We start from the raw sequence: 25451 nt of genomic DNA, 5'->3' as shown, positions 1-25451 counted from the left end.
TGCAGCAATGAAGACCCAGTGCAGCCAAAAATAAATAAATTAACTAAAAAAAAAAGGCAACCTACTAAATGGGAGAAGATATTTGCAAATGATATATCCAATAAGGAGTTAATATCCAAAATATATAAGAACTCATACAACTCAATACCAAAAAAAACCCAAACAATCCAAATTTTAAAATAGGCAGAAGACCAGAATAGACATTTCCCCAAAAAGACATACAGGATCGCCAACAGACACATGAAAAGATGCTCAATATCACTAATCATTAGGGAGATGCAAACCAAAACCACAATGAGATATCACCTCACATCTATCAGAATAGCTATCATCAAAAAGACAACAAATAACAAGTGTTGGCAAGGATGTAAGGAAAGGAGAAACCCTCATGCACTGTTGTTGAGAATGTAAATTGGTACAAACACAATGGAAAGCAGTATGGAGGTTCCTCAAAAAATTAAAAATAGGACTACCATATGGCCCAGCAATTCCACTTCTGGGTATTTACCCAAAAAGAACAAAAACACTAGTTCAAAAAGAAATATGCACCCCTATGTTGATGGCAGCATTATTTACAACAGCCAAGATATGGAAGCAACCTAAGTGTCCTTCGATAGATGAATGGATAAAGAAGATGAGGTACGTACGTGTACACACACACACACACACACACACACACACAGGAATATTAGCCACAAAAAAGAATGAAATCTTGCCATTTGCAACAACGTGGATGGATCTAGAGGGTATTATGCTAAGTGAAGTGAGACAGAGAAAAACAAATACTATATGATTTTACTTATATGTGGAATCTATAAAAACAAATAAAATGAACAAACAAAAGATACAGACTCATAGAGGAGAACAAACAGGTCTGCCACAGGGAGGGGAATGAAAGGTTGGGCAAAATAGGTGAAGGGGATCAAGAGGTACAAACTTCCAGTTATAAAATCATATGATCACACCAACTGATACAGAAAAAGCATCTGATAATCTAACATCATTTCATGGGAAAAATAAAAAAACAAAAAACCTCTCAGAAAACTAGGAATAGAAGGGAACTTCCTCAATCTCACAAAGAGCATCTATACAAGACTTACAGCTAATGTCAGGTTTAATGATGAAAGAATGAATGCTTTCCCTTTGAAACTGGGAACAATGAAAGGATGTCCATTTTCACCACTTTATTCAAGATAATTCTGGAAGTTCTAGCTAGTGCAATAAGGCAAGAAAAAGAAAGAAAATGCATACAGATTGGAAAAGAAATAAAACCAACTCTATTTGCAGATGACACGACTATACATAAAAAATCCTAAGGAATATTAAAAACAAACAAAACCCCCCAAATCATCCCTCCTAGAACTAATAAGAGAGTTCAGCAATGTTGCAAGGTACAAGATCAATAAACAAAAATCAACTGCATTTCTATGTCCTTACAACAAACAAGTGAAATCAAAATTAATACAATATCATCTACAATAGCTCCAAAGAAAATATGCAATATTATTTACAACTGCTCCAAAGAAAATGAAATACTTAGGTGTAAGTCTAACAAAACATGTATGGGATCTGTATGTTGAAAATGACAATATGCTATGGAAAGAAATCAAAGGAGATTGAATAACTGGAAAGATTTACTATATTTGAGGACTGGAAGAGTCAACAAGATGTCAGTTTTCCCCAAACTGATCTACAGGTTTGCAGACATAGACAAGCTTATTCCAAAATTTATATGGAAAGGAAGAAGACCTAAAATAGCCAAAACAATTTTGAAAAAGAAGAATAAAATGTGAGGAATCATCTTCCTGATGTTAGGGCTTACTATAACATGGTAAGACAGTGTGGCACTGACAGAGGGACAGACATATAGATCAATGGAACATAACAGAAAACTCAGAAACAGACAAATACGCCCAAATGATTCTGACAAAGGTGCAAAAGCAATTCAGTGGAGGAGAGATACTCTTTTCAACAAATGGTGCTGTAGCAATTGTACATACATAACAAAACCCCTCAAATCTATACAAAAAATACCTTAAAATGAATTGTGGACTTAAATGTAAAACATAAAACTTTTAGGAAGAAACAGGGAAAAAAAATCTTTGAAATTTAGTTCTAGGCAAAGAGCTCTTAGATAACATCAGCACAATCCATAAAAGGAAAAATTTATAAATTGGACCTAATCAAAATTTAAAACCTTTAGCTCTGTGAAAGACCCTATTAAGCAAATGAAAAAGAAAAATTATTCTTCTATTCCCCATACGATTCATACTGGAAACATCGAAATAAATTCACCTAGATTTCTAACTCTCTATAGAAAAATCTTTCTTTTCTAAAAAGTAAAATCAATATGACCAAGCACATCCAAAACATTAGATAGATAATCACCAGGTAAGAAAGGATTACCAAAAACACTGGTGCGCAGGCGTGCACACACATTCTTAGCTTATCCCTGGACAAACCCTTGGGCTAAATTCTCATGTCAAAAATATGAATGGAATGAAAATCAATCTGTTTTAAAAGTGTTCTGGAGCCAAGCCTATTTGTTAATTTCTTAAATTATCCTCATTTATCATCATCCACTGCCTGGAGGCAACAAAGGACTGTGGTGATTATAAAGTCTGCAGTTGTAGTGGACACCATGATGCAACAGCCAGAGATCCCCTTTTCTCTGGTAAAAGACTTATTCCCCAGCTGCTGGAAGACAGCTGCTGACAGTGTTCAGTTGTCAGCCCTCTTTGGAATTGCCCTGTCTGATGAGAGTCACTCTGCCTGAGGTCACACATACCCCTTCCCGGGTCAGTCAAGATCCAATGCCTGGTGCATGCAGGAATATAAAGGCCTGGCTGGTCCCTTACCCCAATTCTGAAGAGCTATCTCAGCTTCTAATCTCCCTATAGGGTCAGTTGAGGTCTTCACTGAGACCGAATCAAAGTCCAACTTTTCCCTCTGTTCAATCCTGCTTCCTCTATTCCTTTCTTTCCCTTCCACAGGTGGCAATCCCAAGAGGACCTCCTAATAAACCTCCTGCATGCTAATGTCCATCGCACTGTCTGCTTCTCAGGAAACCCAAGCTGTAAGAGAAGTCAAACTGCTGGAATTCAAATCATGTCTCTAGCCTTACTAGTTGTGTGACCTCTAAAATGGGGATTAGAAAAGCACAGTAGGTTGGTAAGAGGTTTGAAGGCATTAAAACATGTAAAATGCTTACAATACACTTGGCACACAGTGGATACTCAATAAATGTTACCTATTACTATCAACATTGTTCTCCCCATTCACACATAGTTAAAGTACACAAGTTTCTCTACGGTATGAGAATTACTGAAAGTTAGGAGCTGGAAAAGACTTTACAGATCACCAAGTCTGATGCCTTTATTTCCAGATGCTGAACATCAAGTCTAAATAAGTGGGGACTTCCCTGGTGGCGCAGTGGTTAAGAATCCACCTGCCAATGTAGGGGACACTGGTTCGATCCCTGGTCTGAGAAGATCCCACATGCCTCGTGCACCACAACTACTGAGCCTGCGTTCTAGAGCCTACGAGCTGCAACTACTGAGCCCATGTGCCACGACTACTGAAGCCCACACACCTAGAGCCCATATTCTGCAACAAGAGAAGCCACCGTAATAAGAAGCCTGTGCACCGCAAGGAAGAGTAGCCCCCAATCGCCGCAACTAGGGAAAAGCCTGTGTGCAGCAACGAAGACCCAACGCAGCCAAAAATAAATAAATAAAACGAATTTTTTTTAAAAAGTGATTTAATAAATAAGTTAAGTGACTTAGTCAATGTTCCAGAGTCACTAAGTGACAAAACCAGGATTCAGACCAGGTCTTAAGCAAGGTTGCCTCTCAATCTATATATACTTTGCAATTAAATGAAATTCATCAAGTACTGAGTCCCTCCCCTTCACCTTCTTGCCATAATTGAACCTCTGCTCTCCTCTGGAGAACACTGCCTCTCTCCTGCACTCATACCATGAGCCTACAGACAGAGTGGGTATTTCCTTTGCTCTTCATTGCTACTTCCAGGCCACTGTCCCAAGTTCTACCTGAAAACTCCCAACTTTGAGGCTCAGAGCAGTAGACTGTCCTTGTGGCAGTCATGTCCCCTCATTTCTTTAAGACTTTAGCCCCAGGATCACTCTATTCTCTCCAATACTATTCCTGATATAATTTGTGGTGATTTCAGTATGCAACATCCAGTATCCTTCCATGTCTGGGCCAGTTTTTGATTCCTCTCCTCCAAAGCCCTGTCTTCTACCCTTCTTGGCCACCCACTCCCATTGTCATACCCTACAGGGTTTCTAAACAGGCATTTGGGGCAGGACAATTCTTCCACGTGCAGGAACATCCTGCTCAATGAAAAACATTTAGCATCTCTAAATTGCCCATTAAATGCCAGTGGCAACCACCATCCCTACCCCCCTACATATTTCTAGGCATCTCAGTGGGGAAGCAGTACCACTCCAGTTGAGAACTACTTACCTAAACCTTATCATTACCAATAACCCCTCCTATAATCTCAAATTCAAGTATCCCTCTCTCTGAGTACCACCTACTGCCAACTCACTACACCTCTACTATTTGGACTCTCAAGTTCTTGGACTCCACAGGAACTTATAATCCATCGAGTCTACTATCTTTTCCCTGCTCTTGACCCCATCAAGTCCCCACTTCTTCCTTATACAGCTTAAATTTCATGGTCCAGCATTATAATCACTGTATCACATAACCTTCAATGTCCTTGTCTTTTTTTGCTTTGCTGTAGTCTCTGGACTAAACAGCAAACTGTTAACTCACATACTCTACGCCTGTAACCTGTATGCAAGTACCTGAATCTGACTGGAGAAAGACACACAACTGAACTTCATGGTCACACTTTACATTCGTGATCAGTAACCTCAAGTGGACTGTTAATGCTCTCCAACAATCCTACTATATATCCCTAGTCCACTTACGTTCTCAAAACATTTTATCTGACTGAAAAACAAAGAAGCTATCAAAAGAAAACTTTCAGGGTATCTCATCCCCAATCTACCTACCTAACCTGTATTTGATTGCTTTCTTATTATGAATGAGGTACCTATGCTCATGTAAAATAAATTTTCCACTTGCAGACTAATGCTCATCCCCGCCTCTCCTGAAGGACATCATCCCAGATTGTCCTTTCTATATGTCCTGTGTCATCAAATATTATTGCATCACTCCCACTGGTATACAGACAGGCTGTTAATTCCTCCCATCATAAAAAGTAATAATAAAAATAAAACTTCCATGACTTATAAAACCCCCTCCAGCACTTCATTTTGTAGATCCCTTTGCAGCAAAACTCCTCTCTACTCATTTTCTCCCCTCTTTTCTTTTTCCCATGTTCTCTTAGATCTAATTAGATTTTTATCCCCACTTCGACTGAAAACAATTCTTGTCAAGGTTGTCAATGAACTCCATGTTGCCAAATACAGTCAACTCTTGTTATTTGTGGTTATGTTATATGAAGCTGCCATGTACACTGAATTAGCAAATGCTGAACCATTGTTCCTAGGGGAAATACAGGGTTAGGTTGCTGCAAGCCTCTGGGCACAATATTTTCATCAACCAGTTAACGTATAACCTTGTTTTAAGTGTGTTTCTGTTTAAAGACACCTTATTTAATACAGGCATACCTTGTTTTATTGCACTTCACTTTATTGTGCTTTGCAGATACTGCATTTTTTACAAATTGAAGGTCCGTGGCAATCTTGCTTAGAGCAAGTCTCACTGAAGGCACAGAAAGTTAGCACTTTTTAGGAATAAAGGTTTTTTTTTTCCCTTGGCCGCATGGCTTGTGGGATCTTAGTTCCCTGACCAGGTATTGAACCCAGGCCCTCAGCAGTGAAAGCTGGACCACCAGGGAATTCCAGCAATAAAGTATTTTCTAATTAAAGTATGTACATTGTTTAGACAGAATGCTGTGGCACATTTTTTTAATTTATTGATTGATTGCTGTGTTGGGTCTTCGTTTCTGTGCAAGGGCTTTCTCTAGTTGTGGCAAGCGGGGGGGCCACTCTTCATCGTGGTGTGCAGGCCTCTCACTGTCGTGGCCTCTCTTGTTGCGGAGCACAAGCTCCAGACGCGCAGGCTCAGTAGTTGTGGCTCACGGGCCTAGCTGCTCCGCGGCATGTGGGATCTTCCCAGACCAGGGCTCGAACCCGTGTCCCCTGCATTGGCAGGCAGATTCTCAACCACTACACCACCAGGGAAGCCCTATGGCACATTTTAATAGACTACAATATAGTATAAACATAACTTTTATATGTAGTGGAAAACAAAAAATTTGTGTGACTTGTTTTATTGCAATATTAGCTTTATTTTGGTAGTCTGGAATATAGTACTGTTAATTCATTAACATTGAACTTATGGCCAACAGCACTACAAGTCACACCTGAATGAAACTTATCTAACACATGTATTTTCTACATAAGGTACATCACAGCCTTCTTGCACTTAACACTTAAGCACTATGCTTAGAGGCCATTTTAAACAGCAACATCACCAACAAAAAGCACAATAATGTGAAAAACACAGCACTAACTAGACCACAAAAAGGAGAATTGTTTATAGTATGAGACCTAAAATTGTAAGACAGAGTATTGCATTGTTCGAGCTCAACTGAGAAAGTGACTCAAATTTTTCACTCCTCCACACATGTCCACTAATGACCACAAGAGTGCATACTGATTTTGGGGTTACAAATGAATTTTATCAAGTAGGTGAATTTGCAAATACAGAATCCTTGAGGGACTTCCCTGGCAGTCCAGTGGTTAAGACTGCACATTTCCACTGCAGGGGGTGCAAGTTTGATCCCTGGTCGGGGAACTAGGATCCTGCATGCCACAAGGTGCGGCCAAAAAAAAAAAAAAAAATCCTTGAATAATGAAGATAGACTATATAATAGTTACTGTTACTCTTCATTTGACCTATCAGCAGCATTTTACATAGTTGATCATCACCTCATTCCTAATTTCCATGATCCCCATTTCTCTTGATTTTCTTTTTACTCCTTTGGCCATCCCTCTTCAATCTCCCCAACCCCCAAATGTTGGAAAGTCCCAGAGTCAAATCCATTGACCTCATCTCTGACTACACTCACCCCCAGTAATGTCATGTAGTCCCATGACTTTAATTACACTTATGTTAAATATTTAGATATTGTCCCACAGCTCTCAGATGCTCTGTTCTGTTTTTCTCCCCACTTTTTTTTCTTTTTTCAGTTTGGATAATTTTTGTTGGCCTATCTTCAAGTTCACTGATTCTTTCCTCAGCTGTGTCAAACCTACTAATAAGCCCAAAAACATAATTCATCTATGTCACAATTTTTATTTCTAGCATTTCCATTTGACTCTTTCATACAGTTTCTATTCCTCTGCTGAAATTTACCTCCCGTTCATACATGTTGTCCACTTTTTCCACTACAGCCTTTAATATATTATTATTATTTTAAATTCACTATCTGATACTTCTAACAACTGAGTCATCCTGAGTCTACTGATCATTTTTACTTCTGACAGTGGGTGATTATTTCCTTGCTTTTTTGTATGTGCTTCATAATTTTTGCCTGAATGATGGACATCATGTGTAGTAAGATAGTAGAGACTGAGGAAACAGTATTCATGCCTAAAAATGGCGTGGTAGTTCTTCACTACTTCTTCTACTAGGCTTTTAGTGCAGGTGGTGGCTGGGGGAGGGATGAGTCAATCTATTCAGGAATTGAGCAGGGTTTGGGTTTTGTTATGATTACCTTAAGTACACTACCGGCTCTAAATTCCTCTAGTGTGACCTTCTGCTTAGGGTGGGGCCTGGTTTGCCAGAGGGTTTTTCTCAGTGATCCTGCTCCACCCTCAGCTTTAGGCTTTCTCTGTGCACCTGACCCAGAGTGTTTCTCCATACTCTTAGCCATCCCCAGGGATAAACTGCTATTGCTTTACTTGCTGGAGGAGCTGAGGGGAGACAGAGAAGTTGCTCTGTTATCCCGGCCTAGTCTCAGTCTCAGGAGGTAGGGCTTTCTCCAAGTAGTAGGAAAACTAATGGTCTGAACCCAGGAAAGTTTTCTGCCCTTCCCTCAGGGTTTATGGATTTTCTTTTTCTTTTCACTTCTACCCACACTGGAAAATGGGGTTTATTCCCTTCCCCCAGTGGCTTAAAGCTCTTTTCCACAGGGAAGAAGGGTCCAGGCAGGCCTGTACCACCTAGAGAGGCTTTCTCTTGTCTCCCTTGCTTCCCCTAATCTTTCTCATGAGCAACTCTTGGGGATCCCTGGAGTGGGTGTTACCTACCCTGTGTCTGCAGCTCCCAAGGGTTCTATGTTCTCATACTAGCCTACACTTAGACTTTAGCAATTCAATAAAAATTTAGCTAAATTCTTCTCTTTTTTTGACCATTTTTAATTTCTTTAATGTTGTATCTACTTTATTTATTTTTATTCTTGGCTGCATTGGGTCTTCGTTGCTGCCCACAGACTTTTTCTAGTTGCGGTGAGCGGGGGCTACTCTTCATTATGGTGTGCAGGCTTCTCATTGCGGTAGCTTCTCTTGTTGTGGAACATGGGCTCTAGGTGCGTGGGCTCCAGTAGTTGTGGCTCTCGGGCTCTATAGCGCAGGCTCAGTAGTTGTGGCACACAGGCTTAGTTGCTCTGCGGCATGTGGGATCTTCCCGGACCAGGGCTCGAACCCGTGTCCCCTGCATTGGCAGGTGGATTCTTAACCACTGTGCCACCGGCGAAGCCTCAATTTAGCTAAATTCTTATTTCCCCCTGTATGACAGCCCTGCCTTCTTCCTGTGCTCTGCTACTGCTACGGGTGAGCCATGCCCACATGCCACTACTAATTGTGTTGAAAGAAGTTATGATTTTTGTATATTATGGCTTACTCTTGTTTTACAGTGGGAGCAATATGCTTTCCAGCTTTCTACGTCCTAAATGGAAGCCAGAAATCACCCAATGAGTTTAAATACCACCTATATATCTACAATGCCTAAATTTACATTTCCAGTCTGGACCTCTCCCCTGGACTCCAGACCATATATATCCAACTATCTATTGGACAAATGTACTTGTATGGTTTGGCAGACAAATTCTAAGGTGGCCCCTATGGTCCCCACCTTCTGGTGTTCATGTCTTTGTGTAATCCTCTCCCCTTGAGTGTGGGACGGATCTGTGGCTTGCTTCTAACCAACAGAATAAGGCAAAGATGATGGGACGTCATCGCTGTGATTATGTCACATTTTATGGCTAAGGAATGGGCTATCATTCCCTTGATTATATTATATAAGACTCTGTCTTGTCAGCAGACTCACTCTCACTCTCCTGCTGAACTTAAAGTAGCAGGCTGCCATGCTGTGAACTACTTACTGGAGAGGGCCAGGTGGCAGCGAATTGCAGGCGACCTCTAAGAGCTGAGGGTGGCCTCCAGCTAAAAAAATTAAAGTTCTCAGTCCTACAGCTGCAATAAAATGAATTCTGCCAACAACCTGAGTGAGCTTAGAAGTGAATTCTTCTCCATTCTAGTCTCCAGATAAGCCAGCCCTAGCCAACATCTTGATTGCAGCTTGTGAAACTCTGAAGCACAGAACCCAACTAAGAGAAATTTTAGGATAATAAATGTGTGTTGTATTGTTTTAAGCCACTAAATTTGTGGTAATTTGTTTTGCAGCAAAGAAAACAAATAGTATCATAAATTTAACATGCCCAAAAGCTAAATTCCTGATTGCCAACATCTCCCCAAAAAGAAAAAAAAAAATATGCCAGTGTTGTCCATCTCAGTAAACAGCAACTCCATTCTTACTGTTATTCAAGTCAAGAACTGTAGAGTCAATCTTGACTCCTTTTTCCCTCTACACCTACATCCAATCCAAAAGCAAACACTGGGGGACTTCCTTCGTGGTGCAGTGGATAAGACTCTGTGCTCCCAATGCAGGGGACACAGGTTCGATCCCTTGTCAGGGAACTAGATCATCCCACATGCATGGTGCAACTAAGAGTTCGCATGCCACAACTAAAGAACCCACCTGCCACAACTAAGACCCGGTGAAACCAAATAAATAAATAATTTTTTTTTTTTTTTAAAAGCAAACACTGTTGGCTTCACAACCAAATTATATCCAGAATCTAACTTTATCTCACCACCACCACTAATACCACCTTGGTCCAAGCCACTACTGTCTCATGCACAATCAATGTAACAGCCTCCTAACTGGTTTTCCTACTTCCACTCTACAAAGCAGCCAGAGGAATCCTATTAAAATATCAAAGTGCTTTCTCTGTAAAATATCAGTCAAATCAGGTTTTTACTCAAAAACCACTCCCAAGGTTCCTTATCTCACCCAGATTAAAAGCCAGAAATCTTACAGTGGCATACAAGGCCTACATTATCTGGCACTCTCCCCTGCCATCCCAAACCTCTCTGCCTCATCTTGTATCCCTCTCCCCTCATTCATCCCTCTCCTACCACACTGGCTGCCCTGCTGTTCCTTAACCATGCCAAGCACATATCAGTCTCAGAGTTTACAGCTGTTGGTCCATATAATTGAAGAGGTATTTCCACAGATACGACTTCTCAGACCACCTTACATAAAAAGGCAAGTCCCCATCCCCATCAACAACCCCCTATTCCTCCTACCCTGCTTTATCAGCCTCCACAGCACATATTACGAACTGATACATTTTATTCTCCCCAACACTAGAATGTATGTTCCATGAGAGCTGAAACTTTTGTTCACTGTTATATCCCCACCTTATACTGAATGACTGAATAAATATTACTGTTATTAGATACTTCTTCCTTACAGAAGTTAGCGTCTAATAAAGCAGTCAAGCCACAAGAATTTGGATAGCAAGTCAGTGACATTATTTTTAAAAATCACTATAAAATTATTTACCGCCTAGAAATGTACTTATTCTATCTCTGTAAATATGCTTCTGAGGAAACCTGGAAAACATTCACATCTAACCAACATAACTGAAATGTGTAAGTAAGCCAACTGAATTAAAACATTTCTGTGAAGGGCCCTATTAACAGAAGGTAAATGAAAGACTCTATCATTGTTTTTCCAGTACCATCTAGGGAAGATATCATTATTCTTCACAGATATAGCCAAATAACAGAGAAGGATACATCAAGCTTGAAGGATTAATCCTTTAGTTGCTTGGTTCTCTAACTTTTTCATCTCAAGACCCTTTTATACTCTTAAAAATTACTAAGGACCCCAAAGAAATTTCATTTATGTCAGTTTTTAATCTAATACTTACATTTAAAATTTAAACAGAAAATCTAAAACTATTTAACAGTTCATTTAAAAACAGCAACTGGAGAAAGCCCGCGCACAGCAACAAAGACCCAACACAGCCAAAAATAAAATAAATAAATTTATAAAAAATAAAAAAATAAAAACAACAATCATAAATCCATTACATGTTAACATAAATGATATATTTTCACTAATATGACTAAATATACCCCCCCAAATTCGTGACAGAAATGACACTGTTTTACACTTCTGCAAATCTCCTTAATGTTTGAGTTAATAGAAAACAGTTGAATTCTCTTATCTGCTTCTACATTAAATATTTGCCATATGTGGTTTTGTTGAGGTATATGAAGAAAGTCTGGCCTCACTCAGGTATGTAGTCAGAAAAGGGGGGGGTGTTTTAATTGTTTTTCCAGATAACTATGGATATTCTCCTTTGAAACCACATTAAAACTTGACAGGTTGTAGTTTCTTAAAGGTTGTCTGCAATGTACAATTTGAACTCTGTGTATTCTGTTAACATTAAAATCCATTGGTGTATCTTGCATTCTGAATGGATCTTATACCATGCATGATTTTGTAACACAATTTTGTAACGAAAAAGTTGGTAGCTACTGGGAAGCTGTCAAGTTCATGATGGTGAATACAAGTTATCCAAAATTCTAATTTTTACTTGAAAGTTCAAATCCTGTCACTGGCAATACATAGTTTCAGTTGTTTTCCCTGAAGTGGGTCAGGTGCATGGATCAGACAATTTGAAATTTTAAAAATATCACCAGTTCCGCAATATGCATGTCTGTCAATTTAAATTCTCTAATGAATATGCCTATTTTCCAGTTCAGCAAAAAGATTTCCTTTATATCCACAATACATCTGTTGAATTGAAGATGGTTTGCCTCCTGAAACTATTAGTCTCTATTTCAAGTCAGCCCAAAGGGCCAAATAATTTTTCATTTGTCTTATGCAGCAACAAAATTAGTCTGAAAAAAAACCTAAAATAATCATGTACCGCATAAAATAAACTCTACCTCCCCAAGTTTTGAGAAGTATATACATGTTAAAACACTAAATATGCTGTAACAGAAAATAAAACTGAATGATCTTGACAAGATATTTAAATCAGATAATTCCTTCCTTCCATACATTTCAACATTTTACAGGTTTTTTTTTCTCTTTTGCTTGGTTCTTTTTTTGAACGTTAGTAATTGGTGATCTGCAACAACAGCTTAATCTGCATAACAAATATTCCTAACTGGCTCAATGTTTTGGCTGGTTCCTGCCTTACCTGTTGAGGAATATGAGAAATATGAGCTCCCTGAACTGTTGAACCAGACTGAGGTGCTGTCTCTGAAGCGTTATTCTTGTGAGAATCTTCCATAATCAACTGTAAGGGGAAAAAAAAAGTTAAAAGATGCTTTCTAACTTCATTTTCAAAAAATCTTAAGACATTTCTTTTCTTAATATGCATACTTTTTAAGAGGAACAAAACAGGCTTTTCTATACTAAGGGCTGAGCTCAATTATCCAGACTCATGTTTTCACACCTTTGCTCTGGGTGTGTAGTGACCTATGATAAGAGCTTTTAAAATGGAAAATAAAAAGTGCTACAGAATATGGATAGTATACTCTATAGTTGCTTAAAAATTGGTAACTTGGTTACCTCCACGGAAAAGAATTGGTAGCTACGGTACAGAGAGAGAAAAGAGATTTTCCTTTAAATTTTTTGAATTTTGATCCACATGAACATGTTTAAATTTAATAAATGGTATACATAAGATAGTCTTCTGTGCAGGAACACAAGCATTCTTTTCTTTTTTTTTTCCTTTAAATTAAAATAAATTTTTTTTTTTTAATTTATTTTTGGCTTTCTTGGGTCTTCGTTGCTGCGTGCGGGCTTTCTCTAGTTGCAGCAAGCGGGTGCTACTCTTCGTTGCGGTGCGCGGGCTTCTCATTGTGGTGGCTTCTCTTGTTGCGGAGCACAGGCTCTAGAGCGCAGGCTCAGTAGTTGTGGCGCACGGGTTTAGTTGCGTTGGCAGGCGGATTCTTAACCACCAGGGAAGCCCAAGCATTCTTTTCTACAGTCTACGGAACAGTTTTTCTTTTCTTTTCTTTTTTTGGCCTGCAACATGTGGGATCTTAGTTCCCGACCAGGGACTGAACCTGTGCCCCCTGCAGTGGAAGTGCGGAGTCTTAACCACTGGACTGCCAGGGAAGTCCCCTAGGGAACAGTTTCTAATTGCATACATAGTTTAATATAGAGAACTTATTGAGCAAAGGTTGAACAGAATAAATAAATAAATGAAACCATAACTAAGGAGTTTCTGAAGATCTAGATGATCTAGATAATCAATTGCAGGACATGTAGGCTGGGTAAGAATGAGAATAAATGGGTTATGAGAGATGGAATATGTCAAATAGGAGAACTACTTAGAAAGAGGCTGGTAAAAGATTTGGGTAGAATTTAAGGTTTTTCTAATTATGTGAAAAGACATAAAAAGAGAGAGGGCCGGCCAGCAAACAAATGAAAAGATGCTCAATTTCACTAATTATTAGGGAAATGCAAATCAAAACTACATTAAGATATCACCTCACACCCATTAGGATGGCTAATATTTTTTTTAAAAAAACCAGAAAGTAAGTGTTAGCAACGATGTGGAGAAACTGAAACATTTGTGCACTGTTGGTTGGGAGTGTAGAATGGTGCGGTCACTATGGAGAACAATATGGTGGTAACCCCAAAAATTAAAGATAGAATTACTATACGATCCAGCAATCCCATTTTGGGGTGTATATCCAAAAGAATTGAAAGCAGGGTCTTACAGAGATATTCGTACACCTATGTGCATAGAAGAATTATTAACAATAGCCAAAAGGTGGAAGCAACTCAAATATTCATCAGTGGATGAACGAATAAACAAAATGTGATATACACATACAATGGTATATTATTCAGCTTTAAAAAGAAAGGAAAGGAAATTGTGACACATGCTACAACATGAATGAACTTTGTGGACATACGTTAAGTAAAATAAACCAGTCACAAAAAGACAAATTCTGAATGCTTTCACTTATTTAAGGTACTTAGTAGTCAAACTGATAGAAACAGTAGAATGGTGCTTAATAGGGACTGGAGGGAGGGGAGATGGGTAGTTGTTTAATGGGTATGAATAAGTTCTGTATATTGGCGCCACAATAATGTAATGTACTTAACACTACTGAATTGTATACTTCAAAATGGTTATGATAGTAAATTTTATGTGTATTTTACCACAATTCAAAGAATTTTTAGAGAGAGAGGGGGCAACTAGGTACTTAGCCCTTAGCATCATTAATTTAATAATTGTGAAGTTTAAGCCTGCATATTCTTTCTTCTCTTTTTTTTTTTCCGTTTTGGACAGCAGAAAATAAATTCATTCTTAACTCTGGATTGATGCTACTGTTTTTAGCCATTGAGAAAAGGTATAAAATCACCTCAAACATAAAGTGTTTCTAATGCTTTTCCCTCTAAATATGTCATGAGCCTTTTTTTCTAACATGGAAAATATAGAACAGAAAGAAAAAGGATGATAAAAACTTAATTATAATATTGTCTAATTTATTTTCAGTCTTCTCTTTCCACAACTTTTAAAAAATCATAAACATACTGTACATACAATTTTGTATCCTGTTTTCATTTATCACAAATATTTTCTAGGTTTCAAATAGAAAAATATTTAAATGCTACATAATATTCCATCCAGTGAATGTACATAATTCACATTTTTTTACCAAACAAAACAATACTGAGATTAATATGTTTAGCATATAAAGCTTTTTCTGTAATTAAAATTATTTCCATAGGATATATTCTAAAAATGAGAATTACTTGGTTAAGGAGTATGAATATTTAAGGTTTTCTGAAAGAATTATAGTCCACCAGAAGCACATGAGAAAGCAATGGGAATTTTTTTTTTTTTTTTAAGAATTCAGGGTTTTTTTTTTAAAGTCTTTATTGAATTTGTTACAGTATTGCTTCTTATGTTTTGGTTTTTTGGCCCCGAGGTATGTGGGATCTTAGGTCCCTGACCAGGGATCGAACCTGCACCCATTGCATTGGAAGGTGAAGTCTTAACCGCTGGACCGCCAGGGAAGTCCAGTGAATTTTTTAGTCATGAGTAACCTGATAGATGGAAAATGGTACATTGTTTTACATTTCTTTAATTCTCTATTAGTTATGTGAGCTCTCTGTTCATATTATTTGTCCATCCATCTATCAGATCTTGTGTTTTCCTTATTACCCTATATTATTTCTTCATATACATTTTATTTCTTTCATTTTGATACAAATGTTTCCAGTATGATGTAACTATGATTTTAAAACTTTAAATTTTGACAAGTTCATCTAGTGTTTCCCTTGTTTGAACTGCTTTTAAGGGAACTGCTTGAACTGCTTTTAAGCTATATATAGTCCCTTCTTTAGGAAGAGTGCGGTGATTTTTAATCTGCACTAAGAGAAGTGTAATTCCAAAGACTAAACATACAGACAGCATCAAAGGTGGAATTTTATACTTTCTACATACTATCGCTACTGAAAATGCCTTTTTAAACACTCCATTTCAGAAGACATAAGAATATAGAGCAGAGAAAAAAGAAAAAAGATGTAGTGCTAAAGCACTGAAAGAAACTATAAAAGATTTTATAATACCTTGTTAAATTACTGAAAATGATACTTTTCTGTTTCACTGTGACTCACTGATTTTCCCCCATAAGAATATTATTAAGAAATTTTATAACTAATGGAAACTAACATCATCAACAAAACATCTGACATTTCATAGTAAAAGCCACTACAGTCAGCAAATAACACTTTGGACAATTACTACAACTATATTTCCTACAGAAAAGAAGACAGTCTATTTTCTGGGGTTTTTTTTTGCGGTACTCGGGCCTCCCACTGTTGTGGCCTCTCCCGTTGCGGAGCACAGGCTCCGGACGCGCAGGCTCAGCGGCCATGGCTCACGGGCCCAGCCGCTCCGTGGCATGTGGGATCTTCCCGGACCGGGGCACGAACCCGCGTCCCCTGCATCGGCAGGCGGACTCTCAACCATTGCGCCACCAGGGAAGCCCTCTATGATTTTTTTAAAGAGGAATTAACCAATAAGTTTTTTTTTCCAAAATGAAAGCAGCCTTTATACCTTCGTCTCATTATTAACAATACATACATAGTTTTTTAGTGATGTTATCAGAATGTAACCTTTATTTGCTTACTTTTTAAAGCTATTATTCCTAAAATTAAGGTTAAGATTAACAATCTGTTAAAAACTTGCTCAACACAGAATTTTATGCATACATTTTCTGTAAAAATAAAGTAAGCCCCAGGCAGCAGATGGAAGCTTAACATGAAACAATCCCAAGTTGGGCAGAATCACAAGTGGGCAGTGAAACACAGCTTCAAAAGTACCATCAATGGGGTAGTTCCCTGGCAGTCCAGTGGTTAGGACTCGGTGCTTTCACCGCCGTGGCCCCAGGGTTCAATCCCTGTTTGGGGAACTAAAATCTTGCAAGCCACACAGCGTGGCAAAAAAAAAAAAAAAGAATCGAACTGGATTTCAAATGAATAAAATAAACAGACTGAAAGAAGAAAAAAAAGTACCATCAATGGGAATGAATTTGGGGAGCTAAATCACAGCAGGCTGCGATCCTGCTGACATATGAAGAATGTTAAAGTAAAGGCATGGCACTTTTAAGAAAGCTTGTTAAGAAAGGAACATATGCTAGGCACTAAACTAAGAGTTCTTTATATATCATCACCTGGATTCTTTATTATTATGTTTTTGGATTCCCTATTTTAGAGATGTGTAAACTGAGGATCAAAGGAATTGCCATTTCTGTGGATCTCACAGTAAGATGTGAATGCAAGATCTGAAGCCAGAACTGTTTTAAGCCAAAATCCATGTTCTTTCATTCCACACTGCCCCTCTTCCAAGAATACCTTCACATCCCCAACTTGTCCACCTGGCAAACTCATTTTCAAAGTTTCATCCCAAGCATTATGTTCCCAACTGCTCTAGGTCCTTCCTTAATGCTTGTTCCACTGTGCCTTGCAGATATTTCTAATGAGGTTACTTAACATTCTGAACTGTGTTTATAGGCATGTCTGTTTTCCCCAGTCTTAAGGTGCCTAAGAACAGGGCCTCTATCTTGTGAATGTATGCTCTGTGCCCAGCAGACTGTCGCGTATGCAGTAAAATAGTAAACATCAACAAATACAGTTTTCTCATCTGATGAATGAAGAGGGTCTTAAGTTTCTCCACCTACAGATGATGTAGAAGCCTGCGGGCAAGAAGTCTCTTGCTCAACATTTCCACAACTTAACTCACAATCTCCCCTCAAAATTGCTATTAGTCATACTGAATTTGTTTCAGATCTTCAAATGTGCCTGCACTGCTTTCTCTCATCTTCAGGCTTTCACGTATGCTATTCCATCTGCCAGAAACACTATTCCTCTTCAAGCGGCCTATTCCTGTAAGTTATAGTTCCAGGCAAACTTTCATGACTCCTTTAGACTGGTCTAGGAGCTTTGGCTGTATCCCCACAGCACATGCTTCTCCCACCTTTCATGGCACTTATTATCACAGTATAGTAATGGCCTGTTTTCTGTCTCTCTACCAGAATGCAAGCTCTAGGGAGTCAAAGACCACTTCCTGTTCCCAATATAATACCTTGCACTTAACTACTGCTGAATAAATCAATGTGTTTAGTTGGGTTTACCTACTTAAAACTGATAGAAATAATGGTTAACAAAATATCTTTAGACAATTACTCCAGCCTAGCTTTAGGAACAGGAAAATTCAGGCACAACACCCTACTTTAGAGCTGAAAATTCATTAGTATAAATAAACGGGATGACATGTGAAAAAAAAAAAGCATTTTTTGAAGGTACTACCACCTACTGGTGATACAGTAGTACTGCACAGATGTAGCACAGACGAAGCCGAACCTTAAAGAACAACTGCAAATAACAGACCTAACATACTCGTCTTAGCAACACAGTAGTGATTCTAATTGAGACACCGAGTAAACTGCATATTATAAAGTCTATAGGAAAAACAGCATTTTAATAAAACTGCATATTTCTGTTGGTAATGACATTTTCAGGATAAAACGAATTTTGCGAACATAAGCAAACATAGTGTACAACCTCTTAACCACAAACGAGGCCAGTTTGACAGATGCTTGCCAAATCTATGCTGAATAAGCCTCAGAAACGTAAAGGCTCCCAATGACTATTTTAGCCCATTACGCCTCAAAAGCTGACAAAACAACTAGTGATTAACATCTACAATAATTGTAAAGAGATCAAGGGGGACGCTCCACGGCGTAGTTGACGCTATGAAATACCATGCTTACTTTTGTGATACAGGAGAAAATCAAAGAGAACGTTTGCTCAGTTTGATCGTCTGTCCGGGCGTAAACAGACGAGCTCTGTCACTCCACACTCCCCTTCCTCGCCTGCCGGCTGCACCTTTCCGTGATTGTTTAGGGTGTGTGTGATTATTCTACGTCTCCCCACTCGACAGGAAGCTCCCAGAGGATAAGGGCTGGCTCTGCCCACACGGCGAGTGTCCTGGGCCCCGCACCCCGAGGGCGCCCGGCGCGCTCTGCGGGGTCCCGGGCGGAGATAACCGGTCGCGGGCCGCGCTCGGCGGAAGACGCGCGGAGGCCAAGGCCACGCCGCCCTCCCCGCGGCTCCCGCCCCAACCCCGAGACCTTCGACGGAGGGCGCTCGCCTTGGGCCACAGAGCGGCGGCTTCAGAGGCGAAAGCCACCCTGCGGCAGGAGGTCTTCGGTTTATTTTTCATTGGGGGGGGCAGCAGGCGAGAGGGAGGAAGGAGGAGACCGTCGACTGAACGGGCACCGGGGGCCAAGGCAGGAGAACCGGAACCGCGGGCAGCCCCTCCCCCTTCCGCCGCGCGCCCTCCGCGCCCCTCCCCCACCTTGGCCGCCCCGCGCGACCCCCACCAGGCGCGCAACCCGGCTTGGCGTCCCCGCCGGCGCCGCGCCCCCGCGCCCTCCCCTTGCCCGGGGACAGGGGAGCCCGTCCCACCCCCGCCCCCCCGCTTACCTGTGGCTGCCGCCTCGCCGCTGACCGGGGCGGGAACTTCCACTCCCCCCTCCCAGGTGGATCCGAATTCACTACCCACTTCCCCACCCCCTCACTTGGCGGGGACGTGCCTCTTTCTCGGGGGTCAGGCGGGGCGGGGAGAATCAGTGTCACGTAACAGCTAACTGTCCTACGCTACCGTTTCCTCGGCAGTCAGGGCCGCCACTGGCGGCATGATCTACACCAGGCCGGGGGCGGGGGAGGGAAGGGGGGCAAAACTGAGCAACTTAGCGTGGGGGGTGAGGTTAGGGCCGTCCCTCCTTGCGAGCCGCCGTCCTACGTCACCGCGTTGCGCACGTGACGCGCCGCCATCTTGTTCCGGGGCACTCCGGGGTGGCGAGTTAGTATCGCGGAGGTGTTATTCTGGCGAGAGCGGGGCGTAACAGTTACCTGCGGTTCCTTTTTACTTCAGGAGCTCTGTCCCCACTCCCACACGTGTTTTCGGAGGCCAGCACCTGCTCGGGGTGTCAGGAGACCGCTCGGTGTGGGGCAGTTTTCTTCGGTTGGGGCGTCGCGCTCAGCCCCTACTTGCTGTGGCCTAGAGGTGTAGTCCTACCCGGCCTTGACCCACGCCTGACCTGCCCGCCTCTTGTAGACAGAGTGACTTGAAGCTTGAAGGCTTGTCCTCAGCTTTTCTTACCACCCAGACTAATGTTAATCCCGGAAATCTGCGTTAAGAGTTTTATCTTTCAACACACATGAAAGGATTAAAAAGCCACACCCACATGGTACTCGTAGGGTTAGTGTGTTAGTGGGATTTAAGTGTGTCACGCTGAAGCACAGATTTACCCCAGCTTTTAAACTAGAAAAAAGTTACGTACTATCGAGTGTCGTAAAATAAAATCACACCGTCATTTTAATACATTACAGAAACTTTAAAAAATATTATTTAATGTGTGTCTACCTTTATGGAGAAGGGATTATGCATTATTCTGAATTTTTTTTCTTTATTCATTTCCTTGCAAAATCTTTGATGGCTTTCTAGTGATAATAAACAACAAATGATAAACCTTTCAGTTTGCTCTTGATAGAAAGTTCCAGAATTTTTCTGAAATTTTACTAGTTTGAGATCTCCAAGTAAAACTGATTTAGTGGATAGAGCCGTTCCTGGTTTGACCTTTAGGGCCAGATAATGTGATTTAAAGCTCAAGAGTTACTCTGTGCCCGACTGTCCTAAGAACTCACTAATGTTTATCCGTTGTCGTTCACTGACTACCTATTAAAACCTACAATAGGCAACTGCCCTTACTTTACATTTTTGATTAGGCAAATCACCCAGCCTCTCTTAAGTGTCTCTTCTTATCAAAGTTGGGAAAAGTGTAATACTCATCCCATATCCCAACATTATTTAAAGAATCAAAATGTCATATATCACAGAAAAGCAAAGTGCCCTATAAAGGTAAGGTGTGGAGAAGAGATTCTCAGACATCGGCCTTTCATGATTAACAAAGTCCAGCGACAGTCGTTCTAGAATCCAGAATATTAATGGCTGGGAGGCTGGTTCTAAGTTTATTGTTCTTTTCTTGTTCGGTTGTTTCTTCCTTAGAAGGCAGAATGCTTAACAAATGTTGATCAGGACAAGAGGGATGGGGAGACTGAAAAACGTCATCAAAAGAAATTAAATTACCGAAACCTTCAAAATGTGCATGGACTGCTCCTTCTTTAGTTCCTCTTCCACCCATAAAGTATCTTAAGTCTAAATCAAATATTATGCTGTGCAACACTGCCACTCACAAGTATTTCCACCGGCCTTGTTTCTCATGGAAGTGTCACAAGCTGTACCTACTACTCTTCTGCAACTTGAGGAATAAATGAAGATGAAGAAAAAAAAAAGTCTTGGTTATGATGCACATAGTTCTATCCAAATAGTAAGAGTTTTAAAAACCAGATGGACAGTTCTTTGACTTCAGAAGGGAGGAAGTAGTGTGAAACAAAGAAATTTAACTTTCAATTACCTTTCAAAGGTAACTTTTAAAATAAACTGGTCAAGCCAGTGGTGACACCTCATGGGCTCTCCTGGAGTACTGTTTTCTAGTTAGGAGAGAGGGACATTATAATGAAACGGGTTTAACAATACTACCTATCCCATGGAGTTTTGTAGACTGAATGAGTTTAACATCTGTAAAGTTAGAGCCAATGCCTGACACAGAGTAAGCACTAAATAAATGTTGGATATTAGTATGGAAGATACTGCAATATAACTGCTGGAAACTTAGCTAAAAACATGAGTTGGCTGCACACCCTGAGAAGCCTCATGGGTTAACAAAAGGACTGAGCTGGAGTGGAGGACTTGAGAGCTGTGAAACAGTATCTGGAACAGGGTAGCTCTCAAAAGGCAGAAATTATTTAAAGCTAGTAAATGTAGGCTTTGTGGTCTAAAAATAGGCTTAATTTTTTTGCTGTTGTTTTGTCCTTTTTCAATACTCAAGTCTAAGCTCGCAGGAAAACCTAACTAAGGGGACTTCCCTGGTGGCACAGTGGTTAAGAATCTGCCTGCCAATGCAGGGGACATGGGTTCAGTCCCTGGTCTGGGAAGTTCCCATGTGCCACGGAGCAACTAAGCCTGTGCGCCACAACTTCTGAGCCTGTGCTCTACAGCCCGCGAGCCCCAGCTACTGAAGCCCGTACGCTCCAGGGCCTGCGTGCCACAACTACTGAAGCCCATGCCGCCTAGAGCCTATGCTCAGCAACAAGAGAAGCCACCGCAGTGAGAAGCCCGTGCACTGCAATGAAGAGTAGCCCCTGCTTACCGCAACTAGAGAAAGCCCACGTGCAGCAACAAAGACCCAATGCAGCCAAAAATTAAAAAATAAATACAAAAATTAAAAACCTAACTAAGGATAGGTCCTAAATGCCTGCAGGAATTGTATGAACTACAATCGTACTGTTTCAGCTAACACTCCTAAAACAGAGCTGTCCCAGATAACTTAGCTCTGAAACTTTGCTGCTTCATCTTAACTATGCTTGAATTGAACTCCTAGAGCTAGTCTGTGAGGCCCTTGGAGTAGTGGACAACTACAGGGCTGTCCATCTATCCCTCCTCCTTTTTATGGAAACTTCTCACAGTCATCCATATCTTACCAACAGTGGGCACCTGACCCAAGCTGGGCCATCAGAGTCTCCCCTATGGAAATTTGTCTTTGGACAAAAATTAGTCTTTCTCTAGTTAAATGATCCTAAAGCTTAGGAGCTTTGTAATGAGCCTCTTCCATCTGTGAATGATGCAGATGAGCTGAGAGCTACCCAGTGGCTTTGTAGGCCCCAGTTCTAGAACCTGCTGCCTGCCTCAGCCCTTAGGTTCCATGAGCCACCCTTTGTCATTCTAATGAATAGCACTTTTCTATTTAAACTGGCTTACTTTGATTGCTATTATTTCTAGAATCCTAACTAATACACCTGGATACAGGAGAAATTATTTCCATGTGACCTCTTCCCTTTCTGTGTACCTCACCACTACCCCTTAAATCCAACCTATCATTATTTCTTGCATTGTGAATTGCAGTAGACTCCTAGCTGGTTCCACTAGAAAAATCCTGCAATGGACAAGTACTAGTTATTGTGCTAGTTGGAGTGTATGCAATCAAATTATTTACCTTCAAGATTATGATTACAGAGTTGTAGCAAGACAGCTTGGAAATGAAATTCAGCTTACTGGAGGAAACTTCTTTATGTTGGTCAGAGCAGCCTGCAAGTATCATGCCGCTTTGTAAGCCCCCAGGTAGTGATGCTGAGTGAGGCTCAGAGGGCAGGATGGTCAAATTCTTATCCAGAAAAGGTAAGTCTATTCACATGAGAACAAATCACTAGCCCTTCTAGGATGGAGGAAGCCTAGTGTTGTCAACTTACTATCAAGTGGCCAATTAGTCTCCTAAATAAATAGTGCCACCTTGGGAGCTCAGTGTTGGTCTCTGTCAATACTTATGTGAAGATTCAGAGACAGCAGTAGCTACGTCAGCCTTGGTAAGTGGGAGTCCGTGCCGTTGGGCCTCTGCATAGCCTCCATCTCTACCGCTGTACCTATTCCATTCATGTGCTTATTGTGCCAATACTGAGATGGCCAGTATGTGGCTGACATCAACCAGCCACGTCATTCTGTCTATTAGGATGTTCAGTGTCTCTTCCATGGTGAATTCTTTTTCATGGGCATTGATATATGAAGCAAAGATCTTCATCACCTGCCTTCCCTCCCCTATATCCATCCATATACCTCTACTCCAGACCTTGCTGCAGCCAATCTTCCAGTCTTTTTCCTTTTAAGACACTGACCAACTGGCCAGGCCATTTGCCACTGCCCATGAGTTCATATATATTCTCACTTTGAGCCACTTCTCCTTCCACACAAAATGGGTGATCACATTAATATCTGCCAATTGGGAAGATTTCCACTGCAACTGCCTTTCAAAGTTACCCCTGAAAATGGTCAGAACCCACCTATAGCCAAACAGGCTTTTTACACCTGCTTCAGCTGGAGCCACCCCCATGCACCACTATGGCCATAGGTGTGAGCTGAGTGAAGAACACTTAGGTGCAACTGCAGTGGGTAACAGTGGGTTCTGGGTTGTCTCTGCACGCATATTGCTTGTGTCCTCCGATTCTGCTTAGGCTTGGTCCTAGGTGTAATGTTCCTGTCTTATGATGTCTTGGTGTTGGGCCCATCTGACTTTACGACTTGGTGCATTTGACAGAATCCAGTCAATGATGGCCAGTTCCAGATGCATAGTCACTTGGGGTCCCCTGGTCAAGTTTTCCGTCTCTATCATGGCCCAGTAGCACACCAGTCGCTATTTTCAAAAGGCTTACAATTCTCTGCTACAACTGGCATATTCTTGCTCCTGGATTTCAATAGCTTGCATTGTGATTCTCCTGCTGGGTCTTGCCATAAACTTCCCACTGCTTCTTTTTCCACGACTGTCACCTCCATGGAATCTGTAATATCATATGACTCCAAACCTTACTTAAAGCTGTCACCTGGTATTACTTTTTCATGGGCATTATTACTAGGCAGAGCAGTATTACTAGGCATAGAATGTATTGTCCCCAGAACCTGAAGAGGCCTGCTTACCAAAGAGTGTGCTTCCTTCTTTGAGAAAGGGGATGCAAGAATTTGTTTTTTTTCTGTCTTAGGGGATATGTCAGCACGCCCCTGACCACTAGACCTCTGAATCTTTCATAGAGTTTATTTCCCATCCTCTGGATTGCGTGCAGCTTACCAAGACCTTCAGTGTACTAACCACTTCTTGTTCTGTCTGTCTGATCAGAGTGATGTCAGGTAATGTAATTCTGGGGCAAAGCTATAAATGTATGTTCCTGTCCCTTCTATGTGAATGTGAACTACTTCTGATTCTTTAAAAAATTAAAAAAAATTTAGATATAATTGACATATAGCATTATGTTAGTTTTCAGATTCAATATATGTGTATATTACAAAATGATCACCACAATAAGTCTAGTTACCATCCATCACCACACATAGTTGCAAATTATTTTCCTTGTTATGAGAACTGATTCTCTTTCTTCATTGGAAGACAAAAAGACACATTTGTCAAATCAATGGCTACATACCATGTACCTGAGACCTTATTAATCTGATCTAGCAAAGATACAAGTACAACAGCTATAATTGGGTCTACTATCTGGTTGAATTTGCAGTAGTGCACTGCCATCCCCCAGGATCCAAGAATTTCTGCAGGGACCAGACTGGTGAATTTAAACAAGGACCAACGCCTCTGAATCTGACATTCTTATGAATGGCACTAATCTCCACCATTCCCCCCCGAGATGCAATATTAATATTGTTATTGTTTTATTAACTTGGCTGGGTTGGGGACAGTTTCAGAGGTTTTCCCATTTCTGGACTTTCAATTCTATTCCACTGATTGATAGGTCTATCCTTATGCCAGTATCACACTCTCCTTATTATAGCTTTGTAGTAGGTTTTGAAATATGGACGTGTAAGTACTCCAACTTAATTATTCTTCTCCAAGATTGTTTTGACTACTCTGAGTCCCTTACATTTCCAGATGAATT

At 40.6% G+C, this 25451-nt stretch overlaps 1 protein-coding gene across 4 annotated transcripts in view; it reads right to left on the bottom strand.

Annotated features, from left to right (window-relative positions):
* The window catches only part of ATF1 (activating transcription factor 1), a 53716-nt gene extending 34071 nt beyond the window's left edge, over window positions 1-19645 (bottom strand). For 2 of the 4 annotated variants that reach the window (XR_003791083.1, XM_029205101.1), the window contains exons 1-2: window positions 19386-19610; window positions 12568-12666 (exon numbers count right to left, since the gene is read on the bottom strand). Coding sequence is in view for 3 of the 4 variants with exons in the window: in XM_029205101.1 (XP_029060934.1) it covers window positions 12568-12660 (93 nt within the window). In the remaining variant the exon portion in view is untranslated. Of the gene's footprint in view, window positions 1-12567; window positions 12667-18670; window positions 18879-19385 lie in introns of those variants that run through there. The other 2 variants (XM_029205103.1, XM_029205102.1) reach the window with 2 other exon arrangements.
* Window positions 19646-25451: the final 5806 nt, after the last annotated feature.

This window comes from Monodon monoceros, unplaced genomic scaffold (genome assembly GCF_005190385.1).
Source record: "Monodon monoceros isolate NGI ecotype Baffin Bay Population unplaced genomic scaffold, NGI_Narwhal_1 Super_Scaffold_6, whole genome shotgun sequence".
In the NCBI taxonomy this organism is placed as follows: domain Eukaryota; kingdom Metazoa; phylum Chordata; class Mammalia; order Artiodactyla; family Monodontidae; genus Monodon; species Monodon monoceros.
Note: the sequence above shows the minus strand (reverse complement) of the source record. Positions and strands in the feature narration are given on the sequence as shown.